Source organism: Clinocottus analis, unplaced genomic scaffold (assembly GCF_023055335.1).
Source record: "Clinocottus analis isolate CAN_PGR_092001 unplaced genomic scaffold, fCliAna1.0.p SCAF_15, whole genome shotgun sequence".
Lineage (NCBI taxonomy): Eukaryota > Metazoa > Chordata > Actinopteri > Perciformes > Cottidae > Clinocottus > Clinocottus analis.
This window is the reverse complement of record NW_027175876.1, coordinates 12,516,348-12,529,283: the sequence shown is the minus strand read 5'-3', so window position 1 is coordinate 12,529,283 and position 12,936 is coordinate 12,516,348. Positions and strand designations below refer to the sequence as shown.

The 12,936-nt window shown below is 46.3% G+C and overlaps 1 protein-coding gene across 2 annotated transcripts in view; it reads right to left on the bottom strand.

Moving 5' to 3' along the window:
• ncoa1 (nuclear receptor coactivator 1) overlaps positions 1-12,936 on the bottom strand; it is a 43,447-nt gene that overhangs the window by 13,021 nt on the left and 17,490 nt on the right. For both annotated transcript variants that reach the window (XM_068576571.1, XM_068576572.1), the window contains exons 3-13: positions 10,136-10,241; positions 8,291-8,457; positions 7,996-8,099; positions 7,690-7,867; positions 5,523-5,702; positions 4,601-4,693; positions 4,067-4,207; positions 2,920-3,067; positions 1,858-2,839; positions 1,372-1,587; positions 436-826 (exon numbers count right to left, since the gene is read on the bottom strand). In XM_068576571.1, the coding sequence (XP_068432672.1) occupies positions 436-826; positions 1,372-1,587; positions 1,858-2,839; positions 2,920-3,067; positions 4,067-4,207; positions 4,601-4,693; positions 5,523-5,702; positions 7,690-7,867; positions 7,996-8,099; positions 8,291-8,457; positions 10,136-10,224 (2,689 nt within the window). In that variant the 5' untranslated portion in view covers positions 10,225-10,241. The remainder of the gene's footprint in view (positions 1-435; positions 827-1,371; positions 1,588-1,857; positions 2,840-2,919; positions 3,068-4,066; positions 4,208-4,600; positions 4,694-5,522; positions 5,703-7,689; positions 7,868-7,995; positions 8,100-8,290; positions 8,458-10,135; positions 10,242-12,936) is intronic.

Here is a 12,936-nt window from a genome sequence, read left to right as displayed (position 1 = left end):
ACATTTAAAAAAACAATGATGCACAAACATAACATTAATACACAGACTCCAACTCTCTGACCTGCTGCACATCGCAATGCCTTCAATAGCCACTAGGGGGCACAGCGACTAACAATGTGTAGGTAAACAAATGAATAAAGGAAGCTTTCTGGGACACTGCTACACTACTAACGATAACACAAAAGAGGATTTACATTAAAAAAAAATCAAAATTTTGAGTACAATCATTTTTTTTAAATGACCATTAAATATTTTGAAACTCCTTTTTTTCTTGATATGCAAAATACAACAAATCTGTCTCTTCTAGTTCTTCACCCATTTGCCTGGTCCCAATAGTCTTGCGTACCATTGTCCATAGGTTGTGTGGAGGTAGTTTATTATTATTCCCTCTTCTGCATGACCACCCTCCCCCTTCCTGCTAAGTTGAAACTTTACCTCTGTTAGGAGTGCCGGAAGGCTCTCTCTTCACATTTACATTGCGGGGAGTGCTGGGCTCGCCGGGCTGGAGCTGAGAGGGGGACTGCAGTTTGAGCTGGGGAGAAGGGGAGTGGCGCTGGGGTGACGGCGATTGCAAATGGGGAAGAGACTGAGGCTGGGACAGAGGGGACTGGAGATAAGGCAGGGGGGAATGGAGCTGAGGCAGGGGGGAATGGAGCGGAGGCAAGGGGGAATGGAGCTGAGCCGGGGTCTGAGAGGCTGGAGAGTGGAGTTGGGGGCCTCCTCCAGGGGTTGTTGAATCCTCACTGCTCTGTTTGGCCCCACTCGGGCCTCTCGGGCCAGGCAGCAGCTGGCTGATAGGGTCCATGTCAACAGGGCCACCAGACATCTGAGGGCGGGAAATGGAGAGCGGAGTAGAAACAGATAAAAAAAAAAGGGATAGCGATGAGGAAAAAGACAGGACGGAAGAATGAATGGCGTGAACGGGTAAAGAATGAAAAAAGAATGGGTGGCAGACGATCAGTGACAGAGAGATGGGGCCGAGACAAAAGGTCAGAGGCCAGTGAGCTTCAAAGGCTGCAGCTGGTAGCTGAGCCTACAGTCGAGACAAAGTCCAAGAAAATACACATTTAACATGATTTACAGTGGCTGCAAGGCAACTGCAAAAAGCAGGAAAAAGGCTCAACAGAAAAAAATCCCAACACTTGACATCAAGTATTCTTTATCGGAGCGTCTGTGTAAACAACAACTGTGACGCCTCGTGATGCTGATTTAGATCAGTAGGCCATTATTGTTGTGATTTGGCCGTCATGGCTGTCTGACGAGCGCCATTAGCTGGCGGTTGACCACAAACGTCTGCTAAATGCATGTTCAACCTCACGCAAAGAGTACAACGCCGCTGTGGCAGGTTAATTGCTTGTCATAGGACTGTACCGTGGAGTCTCGGCTGTCCCTGCGGCTGTCTCGCCGGTTCTCTGTGGCGGGGCTTGCTTTGGGGCTGATGTACGCCGAGATGCTGCACAGTCCCGCCGGTTTGGATGCAACAGTGGACCCAGTACAGACCACTCCGTCCATACTGGCTCTCTTCTCCACTTTCACCCTCACTGTCTGCAGGGTGAGAGCAGATGGAGGTGGCAGGTCCCCCAAGTCCTTTGAAAACACATTGCTTTTCGGTTAGTAGCTGTAATGGCATCATGATGACTCTTGAAGACAAATAATATGGAATTCACAGGGCGGACACCTATGGGGACGTATTATTTATTAAGTCAATAATAGATGCTTTACTCACTTAGATCAAGGCGAACACAATGTGCCATGGACAGATTTTTTTTTTTTTTAAATTGTGGATTTTTACAGACTGAAAATAATCCCGAAATACATACAAATCAAGGAAGGCAAAGGGCACGTTTAAATGGTCACCTTTTCGTCTGTGTCCAGGAGAAAACGGAGCAGTTGATGGTCCTGCGGTTCTCTGGAGCTGGACTTGGGCGGCGCTGCGGTCAGAGCCGGATTGGCTGGCAGCTCCCTCTTGACCGCAACGTCGTTTTTGTTCAGTCCATCCTCCGCGAGGGAGCAGGAATCGTTAGGACTGGTGTCCTGGAGCAGCCGGTGCAGGATCTTATGCCGCTCCGTGAGAGTACTGTGAGAGGCAGGGCACTGAGGGGCAGGATGAGGGTTAGGAGGATGAGGTGATGCGGTGCAGTGGATTCTGTTGTTAGTTTCAACTCTTGTCCCAATGCTTTCCAAGAGCTGATTGACTCTGGGGTTACCCGGCTGAGAGGCAGAAGGAAGAGGGGCTTTAACAGAGTCCTCTCCCCCTCCTTCTCCTCCCTCTGGCGGTTTTGAAGATGGAGGCCGAGTAGAGGGGCCGGTGGGCGTACTGGCTTGTCTCTGAAGGGCAGGAGAGGACAGGGAGAAGGACCCCGTCGACCCACCGTTGGCGCCGCTACAACCATCACCGGCGGACTGCTGCCTGTTGAGGCTGCCTCCACTACTTAGTTCCCCGGCGGGGGAGTGGAGGCCCGGTGTGGAAGGAGAGAAGGGGTTCGCCGGTACCCGGGGGCTTCCGACGGACCCAGGGCTGCCTCGCGGCACCCTGGGTGACATAAAAGAGGTAGTAGGGGTTGCTGTGACTGGGCTGCTCAAAGGAGAGGGGCTGTTGACCTGCTGGGGACAGGTCCGATTGGGGGTCAGGTAGCCTGTGGGTGTGGCTGGATTATGTCCGTGGGGGGAGGTGTTGGTGTTGTTGGGGTGAAGGCCCGAGGTGGAGAGGCCTGAGCCTTGGGTCCAGTTGCTGCCGGGAGGAAGGGAAGGGAAGCGGGAGGAAGTTTGGGCAAGGCTGCCAGGGGTCGGTGGAAGGCTGGGGTTAGTGTTTTCCTGAGAGCTAGCAGTGTTGTGTTCCCTGGAAGAAAAGAAAGGGCAACTGTGACCGGAGGTGACCATGTGCTCGAGCATAGAGTGCGACAAAAAAAGGCATCGTACCTGTCAATAGTGTGAATGCCCATAATGAAAGGCTGAACGTCAGGGTTGGGGGGGCAGCAGAACTTGCAGCGGGTCTGAGCGCTGAGCGGAGTGCCATCACTTAGCGTGAAATGGTACAGCGGGCTGATGGCGGTGCCGTGGGTCATCACTGATGGGGAAACACACACACACACACACACACACACACACACACACGGGACGAGAGAAAGAGACAAACGCAGGGATTAGATTGCTCTCATCTCTTGTAGTTTTCTTTGTTCTTTTCGCGTTGTCAACTTTGGTTTGGCATGATGTAAACATGCAATAGCTGCAGAACAAAGGACATCGATGCTGTCACAGCGCCGACGCTGGCTGGTCGGCTTTCATTCACCATTTTAAAATGGTTTGGAAGTACAGAGGAAACCGCTTATAGTGATCATGGTTACGGTGATTAGCGGCTTACGTGGATCAAAACGCTTGGGACAGGATAATTCCTCGAAGAATGCAGTTGAAATAGTTTGCAAAAGTAAAACAATCAAGTAGTCCCTCTCACAGTGTTCATTTGGGGTCTTTTCATACATGACAACATACAGGAAAACATTTAAAATCTACAAGAAATAACTTGGTTGCTTTGTTTTTCCCCCCGTGATACGTCGTCTCTACTTTCCAGCTGTGATTCCTGCACGTAGGAATCCAGCAGGAAACAGAAGGTGCTTGAAGCCGCCCTCACCAAATGGGATGGTACGGTATGATAATGCCTGGTTAGGCAAGGCCCTCAGAAACTATGCTGATCCTCAACTGGATCCATGCCACCGCAGCGCAGGTTGGGCATGCAGATGAACCACCTGGCGCCCTGGCAAAAGGGCACGACTTATTATCTGCGTGCGCCACTCCCGCTGCCGTGACATAGCTGGCCCAAAACCGGCTCGGCCTCACGCAACTAGAGCCCGAAGTGAGGGGAAAGGTAGAGGAACTAAGAGCCGGCCAGCAGGTAGTGAAGCTGTTTTTGTATCCAGTAACCATCCGCTTATAGCGGTCAGGTTGACCAGGACAGATGTGATCCGTTCGCACTGTAGCAGCTGAAACTCTGGTAACCATGGCAAAGCTGGCACCGAGCCGGTCAATGATTTCCAGGAGTGAGGCTGAACAATCAATCGCGGCTACTCACCCTCATGCAGCAGCTTCTTGGCGTGGGAGGGCTCTTTGCCCTGCGTCTGAAAGAAAGCGTAGATGCACTTCCTGACCAGGTCCTCCCAGCCGGGCCGGCCGGTCGCCCGCAAAGCGCTCGTTTCTATGGAGATGATCTTCCCTGGAGGAGAGCACCGCGCACACACACACACACACACACACACACACACGGTCAGTCTACACTGTTGGTCGACACAAAATTCAACATTTGCCGTAGCCCGGGACGAGAGGAGGTGGACTCTGTGTTTGGTGCTCGACCCGTCAAACGGTGATGAGCAGTTATTCCCTGAAGCAGAACTTTTAATGTGTGGCTATAATCTCAGATCATTGTTTGGTCGCTGCTGTTTTTGTCCTTTCTGATGCAAGTTCAAAGAAATGTACTACGGTAAGGCACTTTTTTTTTTGAGGCACTTTTATTTTGTCATGTTTTCTTGTTCCACAAAAGGGCTACAACTACGGCTCGTTGTGTAACCCTGTTCTGCACAATGACAACACATTATCCCTGGATCCTCACCGGTGGGGTCTTGCTTCGTGATGAACGACTCGGTGCTGAAAGGCTGGGCGCGCGGTATCCGACAGGCAATACAGATCAGGCAGCTCTGCAGGTCTGAGCAAAGAAAACGACACGTGGTGAGTTGTGTGTGTGTGTGTGTGTGTTACTGCCACAAACAAAAAAAAGAAGAAAATGTGATGTCTAAAAAGGAAGACTATGGATAAGTACCTCATGTAACCCCTCTTGTAAACACCAGTTATCCCTTTAAGTCAAGCTGGCATGATTCAACCCCTTATTCACGCAAAATACTGAATGTATACTTTTATACAATATCCCTCTCAGATACAAGCAGGACAACCTGTCAAACAAAATATTAATAACTTATTATAATATCTAATAATAAGATCATTCTAGTCGAACGACGCTACAAAGAGCCGTAAATGAAATAAATGAAAGCAGGCAGAGCTTGCAGACAGTAAATCTGCAATGCAGGAACTACATCATTCGTATCAAGGCCATTGCACCAACGACTCCCCCAAAAAATATGAAAATAGCCAACTGGTCAGTTAGTGGAACAAAAAAAAAAATAGTTTAACATCCTTGTAAAAAGGATGTATGTATATATATATATATATATATATATATATATATATATATATATATATATATTCACACACACAGACACACACATAAATATAAATCTATATGTTCTGTCTAATAAAAGGCTTTTCAGAAAGAAAGGTGAAACAAGAGCAAACAGCATACATTATTATAATCAGCTTCCCTGGCTTAAATCCACTGTATTGATATAGGTTTGAATTACTGTACAATCTTAAACCTGAGCACACTGTGTGTACTCAGTGTGTGTGTGTGTGTGTACTCAGTGTGTGTGTGTGTACTCAGTGTGTGCGTGTGTACTCAGTGTGTGTGTGTGTGCATGTACCCTCTCCCTCCTCCTGCATGGTGCGTGGTTGGGACACGGTGAAACACTGCATGATCTCATATTGCTGCTGAGCCTCCGGGTTTTCGGAGTCCAGCTCGTCCGGCGGCCTCTTCAGCATGCGACAGTTGAAGGTGTGGCTGTTCCTCCGGCCGGGCTCCTGTGGCCACTGCGCGCCGTTTACTGGACAGGACGGACAACAAACGCCAGAGTTGAGAATCAATGAGAATTTACTGTTGTAATCAGTCGAGAAAAGAAATACATCCCCTCGGGATATGTTGAAGCGACCCTGTGGATTACGTTTTAATACGCTGACTTCAGGCACACAAACAAAAGCTTTGTAAATGCTTCATGAGGAAGGATGCATAGGTATTGTATGTTTTTAGAAACACAATGAACTACTTAATGTGATACCTTTATATAAATCAAGTAGACAAGATAACTGTCAGGTCAAGTTTTAAAACACTTTTGCCTCATCCTCGATTTAAAAGAAGAAGTTAGGAACTCCTCTTCTGCCATCAACAATTTGGGTCGCACTAAAATCTTTCTGGGTCCTGCGGTCCGTTTCACAACATTTTTAGGACGATATAATCTTCCCATCAATTCAAACGGTATACTTATCGGTGCACACCTTTACAAAAGCCCTGTAGGACTCACAGACACAGCACATGGTAAAGCGTGGAGCGTCTAAACTCAACCACCAGAAAGACAGAATGAATGAAATAAAATGTTGAGAAAAACAATTCAAGGTCGGAAAAATCTTGTATTTTGAAAAATGACCGGATACATCCGTCTGTGCGTCTGAGCCTCTTGACACATGTCAACAGGTCACATGATACGTTACCCCAAACATGACACTTAAAAGTATATTTCAACTATTTTAACTGTGGTTCTGGATTAAAAATCAAAGCATAATATCCTGAGATTGTCGAAACGCTCTGAAAACATGTTTCCATTTCAACATCTTGCCTTTGTGAAGCAGGTTTTAAGTTAAACAGGAAACTGGACGAAAGGTTTAAGTTACGTAGTAGATTGGACATAAAGAACTCGCCTCGGGTGTCGTTGTCGCCCATCAACCCGAGAAGAGACCGTAATGTAATGTTGTAATGTTGGATTGTAATTTTCTGCACATTTTATTACGTCATATTCCTTACATCACATTATCACCCACACCGCGAAGGCCGGTCTGTGAAAATAGTGTCTTAGGCGAAACCTCTGGCCTGAACAATGCTCACAAAGGGCTTTTGTGAAAGGAAACCTGTAGCAGTGTAAAGGCCCACTGAGCCCTCGCCGACACAGTTCCTGCTAAATCTCTTGTCTCATATTCGGATGTTTTTCTTTCTTTCTTTTCTTGCCAAGGCTGCAGGAAGGTGCCCGTTGTGTTGACTGAGTAATCGCTCCTGGATCAAACTGAATGCAACAGATTTGTAGAAGTTAAACACAATATTATGAAGATGTTACTTATTTTGCCCGTGAAAATGTGTCTTTTCGAGTTGTTATCGCGCCCGGAAATCCCACCCAGATGGGCCGAAGGACTCTCCTGAAAGAGTAATCTGTGCGTGTCACTGAGGTGGCTCAACTGTTATTTGTATCTCGTTTCTCTTAGAGAGTGGGTTTTTAAAAATCTCCTCTTAGAGAAGAAAGAAGAGCTGTAGCGACTGGTGCAACATTAAAAGAGATTACAAGTTCAGAAAATACAACCGCTCAGCCTTGTCGCCTACTGCACTCCTTTATCTACTGTCCTCACACGATCCCTCACAGGCCCACTCCACTTTCACCGTAGACGCGTCTCAAGGTTGTAGCTAAAATATAAAACAACATTACGGGGAAGAAAGCCAGTGTCACTGTTCACTCGCTCCTCCATCTCACCCACACACGCTCTCCTAGTGCGTTTGAATCAATTTAAACGGTCCACAGTTTATCAAACTGCCTTTCTTCATGGCTCTTCAACTGCGCTTTATCTAAAGTAATTACCCGTGTGTGTTCGGATTTTGCTGCTAACACCGGTTTCCTTAATGGGTTTCATCTGTGTTGAATATGAATATACTGAAACTGCAGGCACCAAACGTCGACAAACAATTAACACATTTTAAAAAAAAACACGATATTAAGTGTTGGACGGCAGATGCACACAGACGGAGTTAAAACCCACAGCCCCGAGCTCACTCACCCAGGCTTTTGGGCAGCAGATTGCGAACAAATTCATTGTGGTCTCCCACATGGAGCATGCTGTACACGCTCGAGGTCATCAGCTCCCCCTGGGCGTATCCGAGGTAACTCGTCACGTTCTCCGAAACAAAGACGATGCGGCCCTCCCGGTTGACGACGAAGAAGAACCCGTCAAGGGCCTGAATGAAGAGGACGAGGAGGACAAAAATACAAATTAAAATGTTGAGTCTGAGTTATCTCAGCAGCCGTGGTGGTGGTGGTGGTGGGGAAGTGTGTGTGTGTGTGTGTGTGTGTGTGTGTTGTTCACCTCGAGCAGCATGGGCCCGAGCGCCTCTTTCTCCACCAGCCCCTGGCTACTGGAGGAGATGTCGCTCTTCTGCACCTCATCATCTGGAGACAGAAGAGCTTTCTCTGTCGGGGGTAAAGAACACAAATCAGAAAACCTTTGTGTAGACTGCAGGCAAATAACTTTCATCAGTGAGGAATATCTTTGGAGCGCGGCAGATCTCAAGCACGTAAACGTCTTCAGAGCAGAGTACACATCCGATGCGCATGCATGCTTGCTTGCGTGTGTGTGTGTGTGTGTGTGTGCGTCTTCTCACCCTGCTCACGCCGTTTCATCTGCTGGATTTGGTCCACGGTACTCTTGAGGATGTGGCACTTGTCTGGCTTGGAACTGAGACTGGCAATGTCGCCCATGTTGGATGACAGCAGCTCAGCCAGCTCCTCGATGTAGCGGCACTCCAGCTCCCGTCTCCGCTTCTCCACGCTGCGGAGCAAGACCGCACGTTAACACAACAATCATGTGACCAGACTCTTTCAATAAACACTTGACGTGACGAAAAGAATGTACTCGGTTGAACCTCGAGTCCTCTTGAGCTCTGAGGACTTGTGTTTATTTTTCTGCTCATGACTGACAGTTTAAAAATGAATAACAATGATAGTTGTTGACTTGACGTCCTGATGCTTCTGTTTAAGTCCATCTCGACATGCTGCCGCTTAATGTCAACGGAAATTAGCAAAATGTTAAACATTTGAACTTCTGATGACGGCAGTTTGCTTCTTCTTCGAACAACAGGTGGTTTCAGTGAGCAGTTTGAGAGTTGGGAAATGTTGAAGTCACGTCACAATGTGCAGTAGAAGTGCTGCGGTTTTCAAACCAGCGACCTGTAAATTGTTTCTGTTATATGTAAACAACAAAGTTGCCACAGGAAAAATAAATATGGCAACTTAAATCTGCCTTCAACCCGGGCGTCTTCAGAGTCCATGCGCAGCCGTAACCTTTTCCTCCAGAGTCAATAATATACTCTCAAACCGACGAGTTAGAGCAAGGTATGTGGTAAACGTGAAAAAAGGAATGTGTGTATATGTGTGTGTGAGAGACGACAACAGAAAAAGTAGGTCAGTGCATTGGCCTGCCAGAACACACAGGCGTGGTGACCAAGGGAGGAGGGGTGAGGAGGGGGAGGACGCTGCTGTGTGAATGTGCAGGTCAGTGGCTGCGAGTAGCTGCTGGAGAAATACTAGCTGGGCTGTTACACCAGCTTACATCAGCTATTGGGCTGTATAGTCACACACACACGCGCACACACACACACACACAGTACACTGACTACATTCATTCTTCACCACTACATGACCTAACCAAAGACTTTTACCCTAAATCATGGTCTAAACTCTGCAATTGCCTTTTATAGATCCAGAGGGTTTTATTTGTTTCTTCTTCTCACGTCGTGGCTCTGCGTGCTGGAGGAAGCATTCAGATCCTGAACTGAAGTAAAAGTACTAATACTACGCTGTAGAAAATACTCTGTTACAAGTAAAGGTCCTGCATTGAAAATGTTACTAAAGTAAAAGTATGTTAGAATAATCAGGAAAAAGTAGTTAAAGTACTAAAATGTCCTGTTTGACATCTTTCACAATTCATGGCCACATTATTTATCGGTATATAATCTCATAATGTTTTGGGGAACTAATGTCTCATCATCTTTGAGATGCAAAGGTCAGATTTATTTTCATTATCAATCGCTGAGTTAAATCACACAGTGTCCAAAATGAGCTTTTGGATTTACGAGCCAGCAGCACTGGCAGGAAAAGAAAAAACCACTGGCCAAGGATTACTTTTTGTTTCATTACATATCCTTGCAATAATATATTATCACGTACAAACTTAAATACAAATAAAAAAACAGGCAAAAAAAGAGAAAGAAACAAGCTAATTAGCGTAACGGCGGCGAGCAGCATGCTAACTATGCTTTTTTCTCCCATTTCACGTATAAGTATGTAAACTTAAACATACTTATATATTTAATATATTTATACTTTAATAACGATGCATTTGGGCTTGGGCAATTCCCGTTGGAGTTGTATTTCTGCTCCTTGCCTGGTGAAGTAATGTTTGTGAAGGTAGCGTCAGCAACAGAAGGAGGTATGCGGCTGCTCGTTACCTTTGCCCCGACGTGTCACATGGCGAGCCCTTCCTCTTCCGTGACTCCGGCGTGGCAGGCTCCAGGGGGTTTTCGCCTACGGCACTCATTTTCAGCTTTAACTGACCTGCAGAGGAAGAAAAACATGGTGACTTCTTTCCATTTCTTAAGAACAAGAACTTCAGCAGTTTTCTGAAAACCTGACACGCAGGTGTCAAGTGTGAAACCGCCACTACTGTTTACGCACGTCGATGAAGGGTTTGGTTGACAGTCATCGCCGACATAGCAGCGGTTACCGACAGACAGGAATAGTATAACTGCATTTTATTATATGGCATATTGTCCGTGGTGAGGTTCACATACTTCACAGCTCGTATGAACTTTGGTTCGTGGTCACAGTTCAGCAGAACAAAAGCAGAAAAGCCAAAGATAACACTTTTTTTAAGTGTCGTAAAGAGTTGAACATTGACCACAACTTTGAAATATCTAAATGAAAAACAAAAAACACAAGCATACAGTCTACACTATCAAAGACATCTCCATAGATAAAAATGGTTATTTTGTTTAATATAGTACAACGTGAAGCGGGTTAACACACAAAAATGGATGTTTAAACAAAAGAAAATCCATCGTTCATGTGGAGAAATACCCAATGCAACCTTAACAGTAGCTTAGTTATAGACAGGATGCATTTATATTCTTTATTGAGGCTCTACAAAATAGTTTGAAGCTTCTTGCGTACATGTCTACTTCTTGTGCTTAAACCTGTGATTTCAGCACAGTTGTAGAAAAAGTAGAAGTTGTGGGCTACACTAATATTTTCCGCGTTAGATTTCAGTGGTGGATGCTGCATAACTCCAAAGCAACGTAACACACACACATGTACACACATACATCAATTGTTCCAACAATTGAATTTTTGTTCCAACACTTTAAATTTGGGGTAATGTCCTTGTGGATTTGCGTCACATTAATTAAAAAGCTCCCGTGATATTGAGTCTCTCAAGTTTCTAATATTCCTCTAATTCTTCCGTCTGCCTTAATGGACTCGTGCCCGTTCTCCATCGGCTACGTCACCTCCCCCGCTGCATCAGAAGGGGTAACCACGGCAACAGGCAACGCTGCACCGCCTGATGGAGCGACCGTGTAAAGAGGGAGAGTTTACAGGGTTCTTGCATGATGCATTTGGTAAAATATTTAAGTTTAAACCCTTTTAAACGGTATGAAAAATGTAACTGAAGACCATTCTATGAATCCGTACACAGCGACAAAAGCAGTAAAGGATGTAAATTTCGGTCATGTTTAGCAAACTGTAGAGACGGGCGGGGTTTATTATTATATGACCATCCTGTCGTGGACAAAAATCAGGTATGTAAAAGATGTTGAGTGAGATTAATAAATCTGTCTTGAGCGCTACACACATCGATGGACTCAAGTCTCTTAATGTGCAAAACCACATCCGTGCTGCATACAACAAACAAAGCGTAAATAACGGACATGCCCACACAAACGACGGACACACACAAAGTGTTTTAAATTCGGGGGTTAACCGCAAAGAAACAAGCAGCCATTGTCACGGTGTCGGCTGCTGCCGCAGGGCCACGCTGCTCACAAGACGCTAATCTCTCCTGACTAGCCTCGTTTACATTTCACCTCAAATCACCCCTCTCTCCTCCTCGACCCTCCTTATGCTGCCGACACGCAGCACATGAAAAGATGCATCCGCCACAGTGAGGAGCGAGCACTCGGCTCCACATCAATGGAAACACAAATTAGCTTCGGTTCTGGGAAACTGAGTTCAGCGCTGACTTGAATAACAGCTGAAACTGTACAGTACAGTCAAATGATTGCCCGACGGATCCAAACACAAACAGACGGACTCATCAAAACACGCGTCGTAAATTGAAACAAACAAGGCCGGTGCTTATTGTATATGCGTGTGGATTCCCTGGCCACCGAAGTGTTTTTAATCAATCGCAGCGGGACATTAAGTTATAATCAGCAGCGTGTTTCATTAAAACAACGGTTGTTTGAGTAAGTGGCGAGAACAACACAATCGATGCAGTTTAGCAAAGTCGCAGTCACTTGAACAGCTTGTTATAATTTGTCAATAAACCACAGATTTTCCTTTCACAGACACCAATTCTTCATTTCTTCTGATGCATTACTTTGCATGTTGTTGCGACGGCCGCTCTGATCGCAGCCTGGTGAGTCCCATGCAAACGAGTCCGGGTGTTCGTGCGTCACAATCTTTCTGCACACCGTTGTGTCGCCTTCGGCCGATCAGACGCCAATCAAAGAGTTGTTAAGAAGCGTCACAAGATGAAATGTCAATTATTTGCTTTGATTAATGCATCAACTGTTTGGTTCATGAAATGTTTGGCGATAATACAAAAAAAAAATAAGATTTCCACTATATTTTTATGACGCACCCGGCGACCCCAAGTGCTGCACTCTGACCCCGTATTTTATTTGGCGCAACGCAAAAACAGCAAACGGTCGATTTACCTCGAAGCAACGAGGGGAAACCTGGCTGACTGGCGCGTGTGTGCGGTCGATAAGTTCGTCAGCAGCACAACGAGCCGTCGGCATCACGCTTCTGAGCGTTGCCGTTTCCCCGACCGTCGTGATGATGACTCGTGAACAACAGCTCCTCCGCCTGCTGAGTGCTTATGATCGAGTCATCACGCTTGATGGTAGCCAGCTTTGCTTTCCGCATCCCGACGGTGTCAAGAACATACATGACGGGGTGAACTTGACGAACTCTTTAGCTGCAGTCGGCTGCACAGGATGCAGCCGGAGCGTCGCCCAATAACCGCAGC